The sequence below is a fragment of the Mastigoproctus giganteus genome, chromosome 1, assembly GCF_048544385.1.
Source record: "Mastigoproctus giganteus isolate SK-2022 chromosome 1, ASM4854438v1, whole genome shotgun sequence".
NCBI lineage: Eukaryota > Metazoa > Arthropoda > Arachnida > Uropygi > Thelyphonidae > Mastigoproctus > Mastigoproctus giganteus.
This window is the reverse complement of record NC_143575.1, coordinates 130168622-130187940: the sequence shown is the minus strand read 5'-3', so window position 1 is coordinate 130187940 and position 19319 is coordinate 130168622. Positions and strand designations below refer to the sequence as shown.

The following is a 19319-nucleotide window of genomic DNA, read 5'->3' as shown; positions in this document are numbered from 1 at the left end:
TGCCCCCATGCTGGACAAGGGTATCCAAGAAAGGAAGAGAACTGTCTGACACCAGTCCGATGGTGAATTGAATGAATGGCAACAGAGTTAAGGTGGTGCAAAAGTCGGTTGTCCAACCCCCAAGGAATGACCACAAACACATCATCGACGTAGCGACACCAAAGGGCAATGGGATCCGGCAAACCCAGAAATGTGCGACTCTCCAGCACCTCCATTGCGATGTTTCTGTAACTGAACTAATCGTGGAACCCATGGCTGTACCATGTATCTGTCAGTAAATGGAATCACCAAACGTGACGGCCCCACAGGTCAAACACAAACTAAGGGCGGTGCAGATGTCCTCGGAAGTTAGAGAAGATCTGTTGCTCAGGGTTTAGTCGGCGTCTAGAGCTCCTTGGCACATGTGATGGCCAGTTCAACTGGGATTGAAGTGAAAAAAAGACACCACGTCAAACGAGGCTATGACTTGATCATCTGAGATGGATAGGGTACAAATCCGGTCCAGGAATTCCCCACTGTTAGAAATGGTGTTGGTGGTGTTGCCCACTAGGTGCAAGAGCAAGCTTGAAACGAACTTAGATATTTCGTAGATCGGGGAACCACAACGGGAGATGATAGGTCTTAAGGGCACTCATTCCTTGTGGACCTTTGGTAGACCATAGAACTGTGGAATTTGACAGCTGGAGGCATGTAGACACCAGAGCACGGATTTGGTGACTTTACCCGATTGAAACCAACTGTTGACGAGGTTGTTTACCTTGGACTCTCTTCGCCCCAGAGTCTTGAAGGAGAGACGAGCACGGTTTGGGAGATGGCGGTGTCTCATAACAGTAATAGGACTTTTGCTTCATAGTCGGAGCTGTTCAAAACGATCGTTCAATTCCACAACTAGGCATGTACCGTGGTCAACCACGAAGACTTCTGTTCTACAGCTCTTATTGCCCTAACCAACACATAATTTAGGTTTCGATAAAACCCAAATTAAATAAAAACGTAGCCTGGGCCACATTTTGAGAAATCCAACCTAAAATAGTTAAGCTAAAACATACTCAGCTGTTTGCAAAAAATGGTTCAAATTAGTATTTACATGACAAGACAAGCAGCCAATTTAGATCTGAATCTATTGACCCAAAAAGTTCAATATTGTCCAGAAATGTTCAGAAGTTACAAAGTTTTTATTCAAGGTCAATAGTAGAAAGAGATTGTAACATACAAGCATACCACAAAATTTAATTTAAGGTAAATATTTTATTTTCACAAGACACAATCTAGCCAATATGTGAACATATGTACAAAAAAACCTTCATGCAAGTATAATATTAAAATTTATAAGAAGGGCAAACAGTTGAGAAAATTAATAAAATTTTACTATTTATATTATTATTTTGATAACAGGTGATTTAGAAGGTAATGTCCACTAAAACTAGGAGTTTAACAGTTTTTGGGGGAAGAAACATAGTAAAATTATGTAAAGAAAATTTATAAAATTATAAAGAAGATTGAAGAAGGAAATGAAAAAAGAAAAAAAGAAGAGTTGTGAACAATTTAAAAGATAATTTTATTGTTCAGACAGTAACTGGTGCCTTTTAAGAAAGACAGAATGAGAAAATGTTTGAAATTATTGAAAGAATGTAGGAGAAGAAATAAAAATAGATTGCTGATCCGGAGAGACTTACCAGTAAATGTTTGAAATTATTGAAAGAATGTAGGAGAAGAAATAAAAATAGATTGCTGATCCGGAGAGACTTACCAGTGACCAAATGAAACAAAATTCATCCTACAGGGGACAGAAAATTAGAATGAGTTGAATCCTCAACAGAACCGCAAAGACAGAATTCAAAAATGGAGATATTGAAGTAGGTGAGTTTAAAATTTAATGAATCGTATCCAGTTAAAAGAAAGCTAGAGAACATATTGGAGGAGAACTTGTGAGTTCTCTCCCAATATGTTTGGAGAGAACACTATAACTGCTTGTGAGTTGTATTAAGAAATGCCACATCAGCAATAACAGATTTTGATTAAACCTTATTCAGACTCTGCTCAACAAAGGAATAAGCCTAATAATCGTAGAAAATTTTAAGGATTTGCTGTTCTTCTTTTTTGGTCTGCAGAACAAATCAATTTCAATTCGACCAAACTCAGCAAGAATAGCTTTATGAATGAAATAAGAGTGTCCATTCTAAATTAGAAATAAGTCTAGAGGTGAGGATCCAGAAAGGACTTGTGGGACTGGAAACCATGATACAAAATTTAATATGAGAAATAGGGAGTTTAAGTGTTGACCAATTATGAAGTTGTAAAATAGAATTGGAATTTTCTTCTAAAGATAATCTAACCATACTAAATACTGGCTCACCAACTTACATTCGTCTCCCTACAGGGACAACCTCTGCAATAGATTTTTGTCTTCTCTCCAATCCTCTTTTCTAGTATCAAGTGGATAGCTCTTAACAGTCTGTTCAGCAGTGATCATTACCCATTATATATAGAATTAAAATATTACACTCCAAAACTGCATAAAATGAATCTTATCCTATTGACACAGTCATCAATTACATTATGAAACAAATATTAGCAGCTGTGTCTACTGCCATCTCACAATCACAATTGATTACCCATAGAACTAAAAATTATTTGCAGAAGAAAAGAGTGAAAAAAAAAAAAAATTAATTAAAAAAAAAATGATTGTGTAATCTGTTCTGCACAAACCCTACCACAATCTTATAAATTAAAAGAGCTTAGAGCTATGGTCCTTCACATCAATAAGAAAACTAAAAGATGTTCCTCGATTCAGTCTACAATCTCAATTTGTAAAAATACTGATGCAAAAATAATATGGTGAAAAATAAAGCAAATTTGCTTCTCTAATTTTATCCTCTCCACTTACCCATTCCAGGATTCCAGGGAAAAAGCTCTTACCCTGGAATGGGTAAGAGCTTTTTCCTGCATAAGTTGTTAATACCATAGGGATAATATTTTCATATTAGTCTGCTCAACTGCATATGATAATCATTTTAGAAGATTAATGCTTTAGCTGAAAAAATATGCCGATCGGGCTAGCCGGGTGGGTAAAAGTGCTTGCCTGGCAACCCAAAGGTCACGGGTTCGAATCCCACCTCGGGCTTGGATCAAAGTACTGCGAAAACCTTGGGAGGTGCATTATGGCCACAGAAGCCGATGCGCCAACAACTACCAAAAAGGAAAGCTGAAAAAATGCTAATTGGTCTTTATGGCCACATGGTCTTTATCCGTGATTGATCTGGAAGAAGCTGTATCTACCTCGAAGGATAGTGCTGCTGAGCCCCATATAACAACGCTCGCATGGACCGTGCATGTTTCAACTTCAGCCTACAAACATTGAAATTGTGGATTACCTATCTCCACTACGAAATCAAGAGTGCTGACTACAATAAATCCAGACTCTTGCAGAAACTACAAGGTAGGATCTCACCTATAATATTTTCTAACCTTATTCAAACCATCTTTCGCCAAACTAACCGTATCTCTGATGCTTACCGTTCGTGACAACAATGGAAATTGGTTAATTTAAGTAGAGAAGCCCACTCCTCAAGAACGAACACCTGTTCAACTAATACCGCTTCCTTCATTCTAAATTTGAGCAGCAAGCAATTAACCACCAAGCAGCTCAATGTTTTGACCACCAGAATGAAGTTCACCGTTAAAGCCACCGATCACATAGCTTGCTATGGGAGCAGAAGCAAGCATTACCAACCTCCCCGAAGAAGCTGCTAATGAAATTCGCTACAAAATGGCCTCCATCCTCTGATGCACATGGCCCACCCGCTCCAACCTTAATCACCGATAGTGCGGTGCTCTTTCCTCTACAAGAAAGGACAACTCAATTGTTGTGCTTCCCGCTGACAAGGGACGTCGAACTATCATATTAGACCGATCAGCCTACCTAGAGAAAGCCCTGGTCCTCCAACAAGACCCCAACTTTTATGCACCTGTAACGGATCAGCCCATCAAAGTCTTAGGACATCTGTAGTCTTACATTAATAAACTTGTCTATGCACGCTTTAAAGCTAAGAAAATTTCTACTCCGACTCGGTGGCTTCTTCATGCCACAGGCTGCCAACTACCCCCAGTTTTATGGCCTACCTAAAATCCATAAGCCAGGTGTTCCTCTCTGGCCCATAGTGTCCTGCTGCAATGCAGCTACATAAGAACTATCCAAATATATTGCACAACTCCTTACACCTCTTATAGGAAATACCATCCACACTGTCACTAACAGCAGCGAGTTCTATTTACATCAATCCCAGTCCAACAGGCCGTAAACTGCACCAAGTGGCTTCTAGAAAATGACCCAAACCTACCAAACAGAACATCACTGTCCACTGACGACATCTGTACTACTCTCAACCTGTGCTTGTCAGGCAGCGTCTTTACCTTTGAGGATTCCTTATACCAGCAAGTACAGGGCACTGCCAAGGGTGCCCCTGTTAGTTCCGCTGTGACTAACATCGCCATGGAAGAATTGGAAGAACAGATATTCCTGAACCTACCAGTACCTATTACAACGTGGTGCAGATACGTCAATGATATCTTTACCATCATCCCATGTGGCTCTGTTGTTGATTGTTTGTTATTTGGTTTTTAGGAGCATTAGCAACTAAGGCCATATTGCTCCGGGAATATGCGGTGGTCATTCCTTTGACCTTTCCACATCTGCCGTATTTGGTGGTGACGGGCTCGAACCCCGATCTAATCAAGAAGTGTGTGCTACGCACTGCTGCTCCTTCCCACCTGGCTACAGAGGCGCTATGTGGCTCTGAAGCAACATACTAGAATATTTCAATTCCTTGTCGGTGTTCACTCTAGAGTTAGAAGTAGACGGATCTCTCCCATTCTTGGATGTCCTGGTAAAACGTGTGGGCCCACATTTAGAAACCTCAGTATACTGTGAGCCAATGTGGTGCAGACAGTTCACAAACTACAGATCCGGCCATGCCCCTAGCCATCTCAACAGCACTGCCCGCACTCTGTTCTCCAGGGCCTGGAGCCACTCCATCACAGATGAAGCTAGGTGCAACGAGATTTCCAGAGTGAGGACAGACTTGATCAATTGTGGCTTCCCAACCCACCTATTGGACAAGTGCTTATTACAAGCACAGGAACTCACGGTCCACCCAAGACCGTCATCAACTCAGGACAATGTGCCCACCGCTTACATTCCCTACTATCCGGGCATGTTGGGATGGATCTCAAAAATCCTCCAAGAATAACACATAAAATGTGTGCAGCTGCCTGGTAGAAACTTACATTCTCTAGTTTCCAACGTAAAGACTCCGGTCACCTCTTTTTTATGCAGCGGTATAGTATACTGCATAGCCTGCAACGATTGTGACAGCTGCTACATAGGAGAGACCTCAAGACATCTTCAAGACTGCCTCACAGAACATGACAGATCGATTCTCCTTGCTGAGAACGACCAGTCTGGAATTGCGGAACACTTCTAGTCGACCCACCACAACCTCAATCCCAAGCGGGACTGCAAAGTAATTGACTAGTCCCGACACTTTTGCCACTGCCTCTGGTTAGAGTCACTTAATATATTGTGTAATTCGAGAGCCATGAACCCCTGCAAAGGCATGAGACTACACCCCATCTTAGAGGTAACTCAAACTACGCACATCCATGTAGCAACAATGAACAGCAGTTTAATGGTTGAATAGCCTACCTCGCATGCCTCACTGCACGCACAACTCTGTGTCCGTTAAAATAATTTTTATCTCTAAAGTTTCCATTCTATTTGTTGATAAAGAGGCACATTCAGCCTTTAAAACTCCAAAGTATTTATTTATAATTAAAGATATTTTTACTGGATATACATTTTATCATCATTTCATATCACTATGGATTCCAGTGCAACATGCCCATCGATCCTCAGCTTTTGTATTGTAAATATTTTATTGATCATTCACAAATTTCCATAATTTCAGCTGGAAGAAAAGATACAATGGATTTAAGCCTAATAGCCCAATCATTATGGCTGATAATGATTTTTTTTAGCATGGATATATAGTGACAATATATTAAGCAAGCATTTTTATATAAGAAAATTTATTTTTACATGTTTTTTTGTATCCTTTAGTTGATGAAATGGGTGAAAGGTTTTAAATGACAACTGCACCATTGTTTTTTTTTTTTTTTTTTTTTAACAGTGCTGTTTTTTTAAATAAACTTTCAAAATTATCAATTTCTCATAATGATCCCACACTTCCAAATAAGACACATTTATTGGAAATTCAGATTACAGCATAGTGCAGAAACAAGAAATAAGGAACAATCAGCCAGATAAGCCAATGGCTTCCCATTGCTTAGTGGTCAAATGAAAGGATTAAGAAAAACTTTTTTTTTTTTTTTTTTTTTTTAATCCTTGCATATGACCTCGAGTTACATGATTAAAATATACCTAGAAATAATTGTGTAAGTGAAAACCAACATCTCAGAAACGATTTTCACTTGTGGCTAGACTATGTGGACACCACCACCACCAACAACATTATATTGTCAGATATAAACAACACAATTGGATTTTTTTTGTATCGTAGCATAGTTATGGAGAACACTATCTGTGACCAGTAGATGCAACTTATGAACATATACAAACTGCTTGCCATTCTAAGTGTGGTTTCATCCTTGAAAAGAATGAGATGTTGTTGAACACAAACTTATAACTGAATATATTGCAATCGACAAAGAGGAAATTATTTAAGTTTTTAAGTGTGCTGCATATAATTAATGTTATATTGATGTATTTTTATTGCAGTTGTAGTGGACATGACTGGGAAGAAACCTGAACATCTCCGCAGTGATTACTCTCAGGCTCTTCTACTTTGAAATTTAATTTTTTATTTTATTTTTTTCTTTTATATTTGAGTGCATATTTTTCACAAGAGGATACAATATCTTAGTGGTCCCCAGTTTTGCTCTGTAAGATAGTTTGTTCCTGCTAGTGGCCATTGTGAAATTTAAGTTTTGCCATAAACTGCATTTTTTTATGTTTCTATTAGGGGACATGAACACATTACATGACATTTACGTTATATTATTTATTAAATTACAGTCGAACTTTTGTTATAATGAGCATCAAAGGACTGACAAAATTTCCTCGTTATAACCGTTACTCACTATATTAGTGATGAGTTTAAATTTCTCTTTTTTTTTTTTTTTTTTTAAATTCTCAATAACTTGATAAAAAGAGATTCAGAAAAAAAAAAAAGAAATATTAGATAGAAAAAAAATAATATTAGTATATACGTACATATTATTTGTATTAATATGCTTGTACAGTAGACTGTCGAAATAACAGCACCCCAAATGACGACACATTGAAATTGTATGTTTACATACAGCACAGAAGTCTTGCAGTGCCGGTAAAAAAAATAAATAAAACAGCAAATCACAGGTTAATAAATCTTAAAGTTAATAAACCTTATATAGAGAAGAATAATTAAGAACATTATAAAGCTTAGTGACAAACGATATAATAACAGAAAATAGAATGGGCATAAGTAGGAGTGTATTAATGGCAGAATATATAACATTGGATCGTCAACATGTTTATGTTTTTTATATGCAGTTAATAAAATTGCATTCTTAATTTCTCCAGTTAGCCTCATATGAATCCCCGAAGGGGTCGTTATTCTGAAAGTCTGCAGTATTCGGTTTTTAAATCGATCCAGCCAACCGTTGTTACATACAAAACCATCACCTCCAAATTGTTTAGCAAATTTTTCTGGTTGGGTCTTCAAGATCGGACCGTCTATCAAAATCGAACACTTTTTTGTGTAGCAAACCAATGAAGCAATGCTTCATCAGCGTTTGTAACCTTGCACTTTCTAAATTTTTTTTTAACAGTTATGTTCTTTTCCAGTGCCGATATGTAGACATGTTTACTCTTCCACAATGTCATTACTGTTGAAGAGGACAAAGAAACTTTTTACTCACTTCAACATTTTTTGCACCACATTCTAACTCAAGAATAATATTGACTTTTTTGAGAAACGAGAGACACCTTCTTTTATTAGTAGACATGATTCTGAAGGAAGGGTTAATTTCTAACTGATTTTATTTAAAATGACAGTAAAGTGATCATCATACAATGATCTTAGAATTCCCAAAATGCACACAAAGTTCTTAGCAATTCTGTTGACAAAATTCTTAGAAGTCTCGAAATAAATTTATGGTTTAGTGAATACAAGACAATCTGTAAATAGGGTAATGTGACAAGCGGAATGCCAATGTCCCCAAAAGAACAAGGTCATAAACTGGTTTCTAGCTAATGAGATGTGGGTGGTCATAAAAGCTAAATTTCCCTTTTCATTTTTGTCTATTTCAAGAATTGGGTTTTTTCGACTACCCGAACAATGAAGAATGTTTGCATAATTACCAAAATTTGTTCGGTATATCCGGCTAGTATGCTCGTTATAACAGTGGGCAATTTTATGGGAATACATGTAAATTAAAATATGGCTTTTTGCTCATTATTGCCGTGGTCTCCTTATTTCCGTGCTCGTTATAACTAAGTTTGACTGTGCATTATTAATTTACACTGGTGTTCAAAGAAAGTGCATCACCCCTTAAAATTGTAATTGTCGTCCAAATAACATAAGTATATGGCAATATTTCTTACAGATTGCATCAGATAAGATTGACACACATAGGTGATGATGTAATATTGCATCAGCTGTTACTTTCAACTATATAAGCATGCTTTGCAAGAGTTGCAGTCATTCCTTGTTTGTGTCAGGATAGCGAGTTATGTGCAGTTGACACTAGAAGAAAGAGTGCTATTGTTGCTTTACATGGGGAAGGATGTTCTTTCCGTCATATTGCTTATAGAGTGTCTTGTAATCAGTCGACAGTGAGTAGATTTCTTTCCAAGCTCAAGAATACTTGTTCTGCTGATAGGAAAAAAAGGAACCAGATGCAAACGAGTCTCTACACCAAAACAGGACTTCTTTGTCTGATCTGAAAAGAGAATGGGAAGAACATACAGGAGTGGTAGCCAGTGCAGTAACAGTCAGAAGAAGCCTCTTCAAAAATGGACTTGTAACCCATCATCCAAAGAAGAAGCCCCTCCTCACACAAAAAATGAAAAAGGCCTGATTAATTTGGTGTAAGGAGCACGTCAAATGGACACCTGAGCAGTGGAAGTCTGTTTTCTCGGATGAAAAGAAATTCAACCTGCATGGCTCTAGTGGGAGACAAGCGATTCACCGTAGATATGGTGAAGAATACCATCCAGACTGTATGGTGTCTACAGTGAAATTCCCTACCAGCCAAATGATATGGGGGTGCATTTCGTATCGCAGAGTAGGTCACCTGCAGTTTATAAAAGGTTCCATAAATGCCAATGGATACCTGGATATATTGGAAGGCAAATTGCTGCCAACCATTAGAGACCATTTCAATGTGCCAAGTAACTGCATCTTTCAGAACGATTCTGCTCCTTGTCATCAGGTGAAAAGTGTAAGTAGGCACTTCTGTAGTTACTTTAGTTTCATTTCTGCATTAGAGGTTCGACAGTAACGTTTTTACATTTGTTACAGGTGAAAAAATGGTTGGAAGGAAGGTCCATTACAACCTTAGCTATCCAGGAAACAGCCCGTACCTGAATCCTATAGAGAACTGTTGGCATCGTGTGGAATCTGCAGTTGCCAGAAAGAAACCAAAGCCCCTTCATGAACTTCAGGAAGCCATAATTTGTGTTTGGAACGACTAACTATCAGTTGATTATCCTCAGAAATTGATCTTTTCAGCGTGCTGCTGCTGTCATCAGAGCCAGAGGCGATTCAACTAAATATTAGTTTTCACCTGGTGAAGTTTTCATTTTGTTTTCCATTTAAAATGATAAACTGAAGCAAATTGAGGGCTTCTGATAACATTTCAGCCATAATTGTTATGTTTACCAAAACTGTTGTATAAAGGTTGCAAATGCTCATTTTGGAATATTTTGAGAGCACCTGTCAAATATTACTTAGCTTTGCCATAACTATTAATAAATATCTTTTGTTTATATTTCTATTTGTGATGATAGTCATTCATGTAACATAATGTTGTGAAAAAGGGTTAGAAATGTGAAATTCCTAGGTGATGCACTTTCTTTGAACACTGGTGTACCCACCAGTGTACATTATATTATTTATTATATTATATACATTTATATTCACACCTACATTATATCCAAAACCATGGTATATAACCAAGTGCTGTATATCCAGTGTGATTATTTAATTATTATTATTTTTTCAGTGATATCTTCTTCCCACACACGCTTAATTCAGTTTAATCAAATTCTTGAATGCCAAGATGAAATGCGTTTTATTGAACGTTAAATCCAAATTGCAGAGAATTACTTCAATTTTGGCTGTTGTAAGTCCACATTTTCTCAAACCTAGTTGAACGAGCCACATACACCTGTGTTGATTTCTGAAATCTGTAAATATATAATTGGCTAATATTACTTGTAAACACAGCAGTACATATCTTTATAGTTTCGAGACAATCCTACCTCAGTTGTAATTTGTCGATATACGGCATTGTCTGAACCTTAGCATTAGCATTAGTAGAGGCACATGATGCAAGAAAGCAAGCTTACTCAGCATCAGCCAAAAAAAAAAAAAAAAAAAAAAAACCCACTCCCATTTCACCCCTCCGTTCATTAGAAATACCTGTCCAGTTGAGCCTTAAATTTGTTTAGGCTATCAACTTCAACAACAAGTGATGGAAGTCGGTTCCACCAACCAACCACCCGCTGGCCAAAGGCAAATTTCCGCACATCTATCCGACATCCATCCCTCCTCAATTTGAATTTATGCCCTCTGAGGTGATTATTCTGAGCAAGATGAAGAATCCCATTGGCATTGAGCATGCTCAAACCATTCAAAGCCTTATACACCTCTATCAGATCACCTCGCCGGTGCCTAGTCTCCAGACTCTGTAATTTGCAAAACTTAAGCCTTTCTTCGTAAGAGCAACCCTTTGTTCCATTCACTAATCTTGTTGCCCTTCTCTGTACCCGTTCCAGCAGCTCTACATCCTTCTTGAAATGAGGTCTCCAGACCTGTATACAGTACTCAAGATGTGGCCTAACCATTGCCTTATACAAGGGAATAATCACCTCCTTATCCCTGCTAGAAAAATTCCTGTATATCATTGACAAGACACCATGAGCTACTCTTGCAGCTCGTCTGCACTGCTCAGAGAACTTCATATCTGCCTGCACAATTAACCCCAGGTCCTTTTCATTCTCCACCACTGTCAGTGTAGTACCGCAGAGTTGATACGTTGCTCTGGGGTTACTGTTTCCCATATGTTGTACTTTACATTTGTCAATGTTAAACTTCATTTGCCACCTCTCAGCCCATCTGTTCAACCTTTCCAGATCCTGTTGCAGCAGCATAGCGTCAGTAGTGTCCTTAACAACCCTGCCAACCTTTGTGTCATCTGCAAACTTGGACATTAAACTTGATATCCCATCATCAATATCATTCATAAACACCGAAAACAACAACGGACCCAACACTGAACCCTGAGGAACTCCACTAATAACATTAGTCCACGTTGAGCAGTGTCCATTGATTACCACTCTCTGTCTTCTGCCACTCAACCATCCCCTTATCCATAGCAGCAATTTGCCTCCAATGCCACACTGCTCCAATTTGTGCAGCAGTGTTCCATGTGCAACAGTATCAAAAGCCTTTCTAAAATCCAAATATATAATATCAAAGTTATTCCCTGCATCCAGTTCTTTTGTGACTACATCATAGTATCCAATCAAATTGGTCAGGCAAGACCTGCCCTTAACAAAACCATGCTGCGTCTGAGCTATAACTGAATTCTTGTCTAGATGATCCTGCAGTGCTTCTTTAACCAGTGCCTCCATTAACTTACCTGGAACAGAAGTTAAACTAACAGGTCTATAATTACTTGTCAGCCTTTGATCCTCCTTTGTGAATTGGGGTTACATTTGCACATCTCAAGTCAATGGGTACCTCTCCTGAGTCCAAAGAAGCTCTCATAATTATGGCTAGGGGTTTGCTTACTTCCTTTGCTGCCTCCTTTAATATAACTGGATAGATCCCATCCACCCCAGGTGCCTTTTTTATGTTTATCCTCAACAATCTCTCCTCCACTTTCCTCTCAGTTATTACAAAATCATCCAGCTCACTGCCAATGTTTACTTTACCTACATCATTCTCCTTCCTGAATAACTCCTCATGCGTGAATGTAGATGCAAAATACTCGTTTAGATTGTTAGCCACCTGAGCAGGATCCTCAACTGTTGAACCATCAATATCCAGTGGACCAATATGATTCATCCCTTTCCTTCTCGAGTTTAAATATGTAAAGAACTCTTTTCTGTTTTTCTTTGCATCCTTTGCCAAGGATTTTTCGTAGTCTGCCTTTGCCTGCCTAATCTCCTTTGTGACTTGGTTACAGACCAACTTATATCTATCATAGGCTTCCATGTCACCCATTAATTTGTATGTATCCCATGCATTTTTCTTCTCTGCCACATGCCTCATTAGTTCATCCTCATTAGTTCACCTTGAAAATATATATGGCGTATTTACAAAAGGGTGGTCAAGTTTTCAAATTAAATTCTTTCCATCGTTCTACTCTTCTTGGCATTTATGGGAAATGAAATTTTCTGACTGAAAATTTCACTACAGTATTTTTATACTACCTTTTGTTAAATCTAAATGCAGTTACTTACAGTGTCTGTATTAATTATGCAACAATGCAAAAATATGATTTAATGTGGCTGCAATTAAGTTTGTTTAGAATAAAAAAAATATATTTTAAGAAAGTGACAGTGTATATTGAATTCTACCACCAGGATTGCTGGTTTTAGCCAGAAGGCCTGTGAAATTTATTTGATAAATTCTAAAATTGTGTAACTGTGTGGGGTTTTGTTATATTCCAAAGATGATTGTGGTTTTTTTTTTTTTTTTTTTTTTTTTTTTTTTGTTCTTTCTTTAGGGTCATGATATCATTGGATTTGACCTTGATGTTCTTCTTCATCGTGTAGCTTCCAGTAAAATATCCAATTGGTCCAGATTAGGGAGATTAAAGAGAACAGGACTGCCTCACCTTGGTGTATGATATGTCTGACTTTTTATTAATTCTATTTGCACAAAGGAAGTAAAACCTTCTTTTAATAAACAATTAGTAAAAAAATAAGAGGAGTTTACCTCAATATAGTGTGTAGAACACTTCCGTATGATACCCTCCAGAAATGAAAACGGAAAAAACGAAAAAATCGACAACTTACCGGTACATTAGAGTAAAATATAAATAATTAAATAATCAATTTAACACAATTCAAATCAATTTAAAACAATTAAAAATCAAATTAACGCAATTAAAAGAATCTAACAAAAATATTCAAAACGATTTTCCTTCCTGAAGCTGACAATGCTTTTCGACCGTATGTCGTGATCACTGGAATGAAAATTGATAATAATATTTACTAATCTTATTATCGACGTAGAACATATTGAGTAGTACAGCTCTGATTCATACTATCTAATTTAATGAACAATATGAAGGAAGACCTGGCTGATAATCTGTAAAATTCTAAAGAAATATGCAGTTAACAAAAAAGCTATAATGTTATGAAATCAAATCTTAAGAAAGTGATCCATCATTATATTTCAATGAAACAAAAAACGTTAAATGTTTTAATAGTCTGTTTTACTGCAGTTTCCTGTTCTGTGGAGCATGGTCAGCATTTTGTCACTTCTGTTAAGTCATTCTCTACCGTATTTCATAAAAAATTGACAGAAAAAAGATTCTAAAGAAGTTTCAAACTTCGAACATCCACACGCAAACACAAACTTTTTTTTTTCATGATAAAATTTGAATATTGCAAATAAAAAATAACGTACAATATTTCCCATAACACAAATAACATAAAGAATCACAAAACATTCTAGAATATAAAAACAATTATTACATTAGAAAAAACAAACTATTCTAGAAAAGGTACAAAAAATCACAGCTTACCTGAAAAAAATTGTTAAACAAATATAGAAGAAAAATTTATTCCAAAAACTGCCATATAGAATGTACTTCTCTATTAATATTTGTTGCCAATCTCCTGCTTTGCTCAATAGCTGAGCGATGATTACGGAGGAACGATTTGACGTAACGATCTGGATCAAATTGAAGCAATGATTTTCTATTTAGATTTATGGTCATCATATCTGCAACGTGTTTAATTGTCAAAGATGTTCTTTTTATTGTCACAATGTTATTCATTATGCTGAAAGCTCGCTCAGGTTCAGCATTGCTAATTGCAGTGGTTTCAAGGATTTTTCTGGCTGTTTTAATTGATAAGGGAATTTCACTGGAATTTAAACATAAACTGTCTTCGACAAAATCTCTGAAATCATTAATTTTTATTTCATATTTTGTTATAAAACTTAAATTTCTTATTCGTTTTTCACCCTCTTGCCAAGGAGAGGAAAGTTCTTCCATATTCCACATTTCCTGGTAGCATACGTTTAAAATTTCTTTCAATTCCTCATCGTCAATGATATCATTGTTTTCTTTCTTTAATTTAAAATTGCTCTGTTGCATTAATAACCGATCCTTTAAGAATAAAACAATGCAGTTTAATAATTTGTCACGAGGTAATTTTTTAAATGTGTTCTTACTTTCGATTTTGATTCCTTCAAATTCTTTCAACTTCAGTATGCTCTCAATTTTAGTTTCATAAGTTCCTTTTTTCCGAATTTTTCAAATTATCAATAGCATTGATAGTTCGAATAATTAATTTATCTGCTTTTACTATTGCGATGCTGCGACTTTGTAAAGCTTCTGAAGGTAAGAGAGCTCCTGCAGGATGTCGATCATTAGTGCTAAATCTTTAAGAAATGCAAGATTTAAAAGTCGGTTTAATAATTCTGAATATTTAACTTCTGATGCAAAATGTTTGCACAAAGCAGGATAATTCCTCCAAACCACAATTGCTGTCCGCAAGCTACAAGCCGCCCATCGTGGCCCAAACACACAACCGATCTTTACAATTTCTTTAGCAGTCATCCTCAAATCACGCTGGTTTTTTGGAGATTGGTAATATAATGCATACAGTTTATCTAGTGCATACAGTGAATCAAAATGATTCACTTCTTTTATATTTTTTATAGAATCATCTAATGCTAAATTCAAACGATGAGCCAGGCAATGCCAAATAATGTTTGGGAATTGTTGTAAAAGTCTGGTTGAAACACCGGACTTTTTCCCCAACATTACACTAGCACCATTCGAACAAAATCCAATAAGATTTTCTTTTAAATAATTTTTGGAAAAACCATAGCTGTTTAAAGCTGTAATTACGCTGGCATGAATGCATTTAGCAGTTGTCTGTTCTAATTCAATAAGATCTATAAAAATCATACAAGGCTCAGCAAGTTCAACACGTAGATAAAGAATTAAGACACTTTGTTTGGATAATGTTGTCGACTCATCGATTATTATGCAGATTTTGGCATTCTTTTCTATTATTTTTGTAAAGATTTCCTTTTTTATTTCATTTGAAATATGTTCAGCGATTCTAATCCCCGAAAATCAGGAATGCAATGAAACTCCTATATCAACGCCATTTTTACTCTGTAATTCCAATTCAGCTGGTAAGTCAGACATTTGCCGATTTATTTTTACAAGACTGTACACTGAATTAAAAATTTTGGCAGTAGTTTGAATTTCTTTATCATTCAGTTTGTCAATGACATTTGGAAGTACATGCCTTTGTGATTCTTCGTTTGTTTTTAAGAATTTTTTATGTGCCATTGACTCATCGTGAATGGATAGTTTTTTGTGCAAAGATGCCTGTCTACTATTTTTATTCTTTCCATTCGGCTCTACCTTAATTTCCATCCATTCTTTTGAACCATGACAACGTTTTTCTTGTTCAACACCTAAGTTTTTATACTTAGCACAAACAGAACAACCTAATTTTCCATTTTGGATGTATAGCCACTTGTACTGAGTTTTAAAAAAAATTGCTTGCTTCTCATTCCAACAATCGAGTAGTTGCTGTTCCACTTCATAACTAACATACTGATTATTTATAATATCCTCGTTATCAATGTTTGTATTCGTATAATTATTTGAAGAAATAACTTCACTATGAAAATCAGTTTTCTCCATTACACTAACAGAATCTGTAGAAACAGATTTATTTTTTTTTGTCTTTTCCAAAAAAAATTAATAAATTGGACTGTCTTTTCATGGCTAATAAATTTAAAAAAGCGTTATATAATTTAAAAATTATAAAGAAACTAAAAATTAGATTTAAAATTAAAGATTTTAATAAATACTTGATCAATACACTTCTCTCCGGCACAGAAACTCAACTAATTACTTTCTCTATCCTGAGGATTTGTGTATCCTCATACACAAATTGGCTTATTTCAGTTGCTCACTTATCCCTACCACGTGGCTTAAGCCAACCGTTCGGATTGGTTACATGAAACATAGCATTCTGAGTGACATTTCACAGTGTTGTCTGTTCGCAAATCTACTCACTCATTAGGCAATCCTATGCCTGCGGCAAAAGTCATATAAGTACGCCTCCATTATATGTAGGTCGTCAATCTTCATGAATTTATAAAAATTACTGCTGAAACGATCTATAATTTGCATATATTTATTAATAAAATAATACAATGAATATAATAAAACAAAATATCAAATAAAAAGAAACTTACAAAAACTCGTTTTTATCTACAAAAAAATTGTCCTATACAAACTACAAAGAAAATATGTACAACTTCAAAGAAATAAAAAAAAAAAAAAAAACCCCACAGATACACATAGTTTACATTTATATATCTACAATAAAATCATAGAAACAAAATATTGCGAAATATAATATAGAATACTTTGAAAATTATAACATAAACTAAGAATATGCAATGAAGATGTATTTTTAATTGAATTTTTTTTGCTTTTGCTGAACAATGTTATCATAGTTTGTTTTGTGCAACGTGATTTTCAATGGATATAATTATAATTGATATGTTGGTTAGTCGTTCTTATCCAGTTGTTCATCTAAGGTGATTTTTAAACCATTTAAGTTTTACCAAAGGACCGTTCACAATAAAGGACCTATTACAGGCAGGGTAAGAAAAATCTTAATGCTATTTCTGTTTGGATAACAAGTTTAAAGGGGGTTGCAGATTTTATATCCCACAGAATTGATAAAACATGATTTTTGAAGCTTTGAATTTCTGTTGAAATATCTGACACATTTAAATCTTTATTGGGTTTTAATGCAAGGTCGAAAGCAGCCTTCTGCAAAGTCAGATATATTAATTAATGCGAGTGAAGTACGAAATAGAAAATCAAATTCTGAAGAAATAGTATTCAGTTTTTCAAAACTAGTGGTGAAGTCATTGACAAGAACATCCAAAATGTATTTAATTTCAATACAAAATTTTTGTTCTGCAGATAAGTTGAAACCGTCGGCAAATTTGTAAAGTGACACCTTTTCTTTCTTTCTTGTGGAAATGTAACTGGTATACCCGTTTTTTCTGCTGTGGTAACAACATATCCAAAACTTGAAATTCATTTTCCCCTATTTCTTAGATGTTTTATCAATCTGCTTATTAATTGTATTCAAAGCTTTAGCTTGCAATGCTTTATTTACACTGTCAATGTTATGAAGAATTTTATTCCATAAAACCAATCTACATAAAAATGAATAGTCTGTTTGTACAAGCAGATTTTGAGCAATACTGATAGTTTCCGCATTTGCCGACATATCTTCAATATTAATAAGCGTTCATGAACTTTTATCTGGAAGAACATAGATTTTATAGCTCGTTCTTTGGACGATAATCTTCTGTCTGTATGTCCTTTAAGTGAAGTGTAGGGCTACCAGACGTCCTAATTTTCGAGGACGTCCTAGTTTTTAGGGCGTCCTCGCAGATTTTACACTTGCGTCCTATTTTTTTGTAATTTAAAAAAATAATCTCATCATAAAATGAATGTTCATTAAATGTTCTGTGCGTTCCACCTTCAGTCCACACAACAGAATAAATCTCGCGCTCTGCCCTCGGCTGGGGCTCCCCAGGCCTGGCCAGCAAACCTTCTCTCTCTCTCTCTCTCTCTCTCTCTCTCTCTCTCTCTCTCTCTCTCTTTTATTTTTATTTATTTTAATAATTATTATTTTTAATTATATATATATATATATATATATATATATATATATTTTTTTTTTTTTTTTTCCCTCTCTAACAATTATCCTGGATTGGGGCTCCCCTGGGCTGGGAAAGTCTTCCTCCTCTCTTTCCCCCTCTTCGCTTTGCACTTATTTTCTTTTCCTCTCTGGGAAACTCGTTCCCCAGGGAGGAGGGCTAGCAGATAGTAAGGAAGGTCGTGCTTCCCAGGACTAGGGACGATTACCTGGAAGCAGTTGTCCAGGTAATCGCTGTTTCTTAGTAGCCAAAAGGCCAAAACACTACACTACACTACATGCAGAACACACATAAGCTCACAGACAAAATTTTTATGTCCTATCAGTGTCTCCCATTCAGGATGAAAAACTTAATTTATATATTTTTTTTTTCTGTCTTACCCCCTCTTCCATTATCCCGTTCAACCGGCAACTTTTTTTTTTCTTACATGACACACACTGGCCTTACCTTGACAGAATCTGTAAAAACTGAACAGAGCAACGAGGCAGAGATGAACATTGTTCTAGAAGCCACCCATACAAAAACACAAAATACAAATACAACAGAATAAATAAAAAAAATGCGCTCGTTGCATTAAGTGAAATATATTAAAATTTTATCTTTTTATTATCCCCAAATTACACGTGGACTAAACTTCATCATATGTCTACTTGAAAATCGATGATAGTAGATTATTTGACCAATTTATGAATTTTAAGGAACTTGTTTTTGAGAAAAAGAAAGATGATAATTGGGGAAATTTATTAGCCAATAGAAAGTCAGCTGAATATTTTAATCAATGCAAGAGTACCGAAGTATGTTCCGAGCTTTTAAAAATTGCTCAATATACATTTTCTATTTTTGCCCACAATAGGAACATAGAGAGTGTATTTTTGTTAAATCAGTGGAGTGACATTAGAAATAAAATGAAACAAATAACTATAAACAGTATTTTATTGGTTACTTATAATTTGAAAATGGATTGCAAAACATTTTATAATTACTTTCGTTGTAATCCAGACTTACTGAAAATGATTGTCAGTAACGATCAGAAAAGCACCTGGGGTGGATGGGATCTATCCAGTTATATTAAAGGAG

At 35.8% G+C, this 19319-nt stretch overlaps 1 protein-coding gene across 1 annotated transcript in view; it reads left to right on the top strand.

Annotated features, from left to right (window-relative positions):
* PolA1 (DNA polymerase alpha catalytic subunit) overlaps positions 1-19319 on the top strand; it is a 662965-nt gene that overhangs the window by 284832 nt on the left and 358814 nt on the right. Inside the window, exon 18 of the mRNA XM_090387531.1 lies at positions 13018-13134. Coding sequence (XP_090243657.1) covers positions 13018-13134 — 117 coding nt within the window. The remainder of the gene's footprint in view (positions 1-13017; positions 13135-19319) is intronic.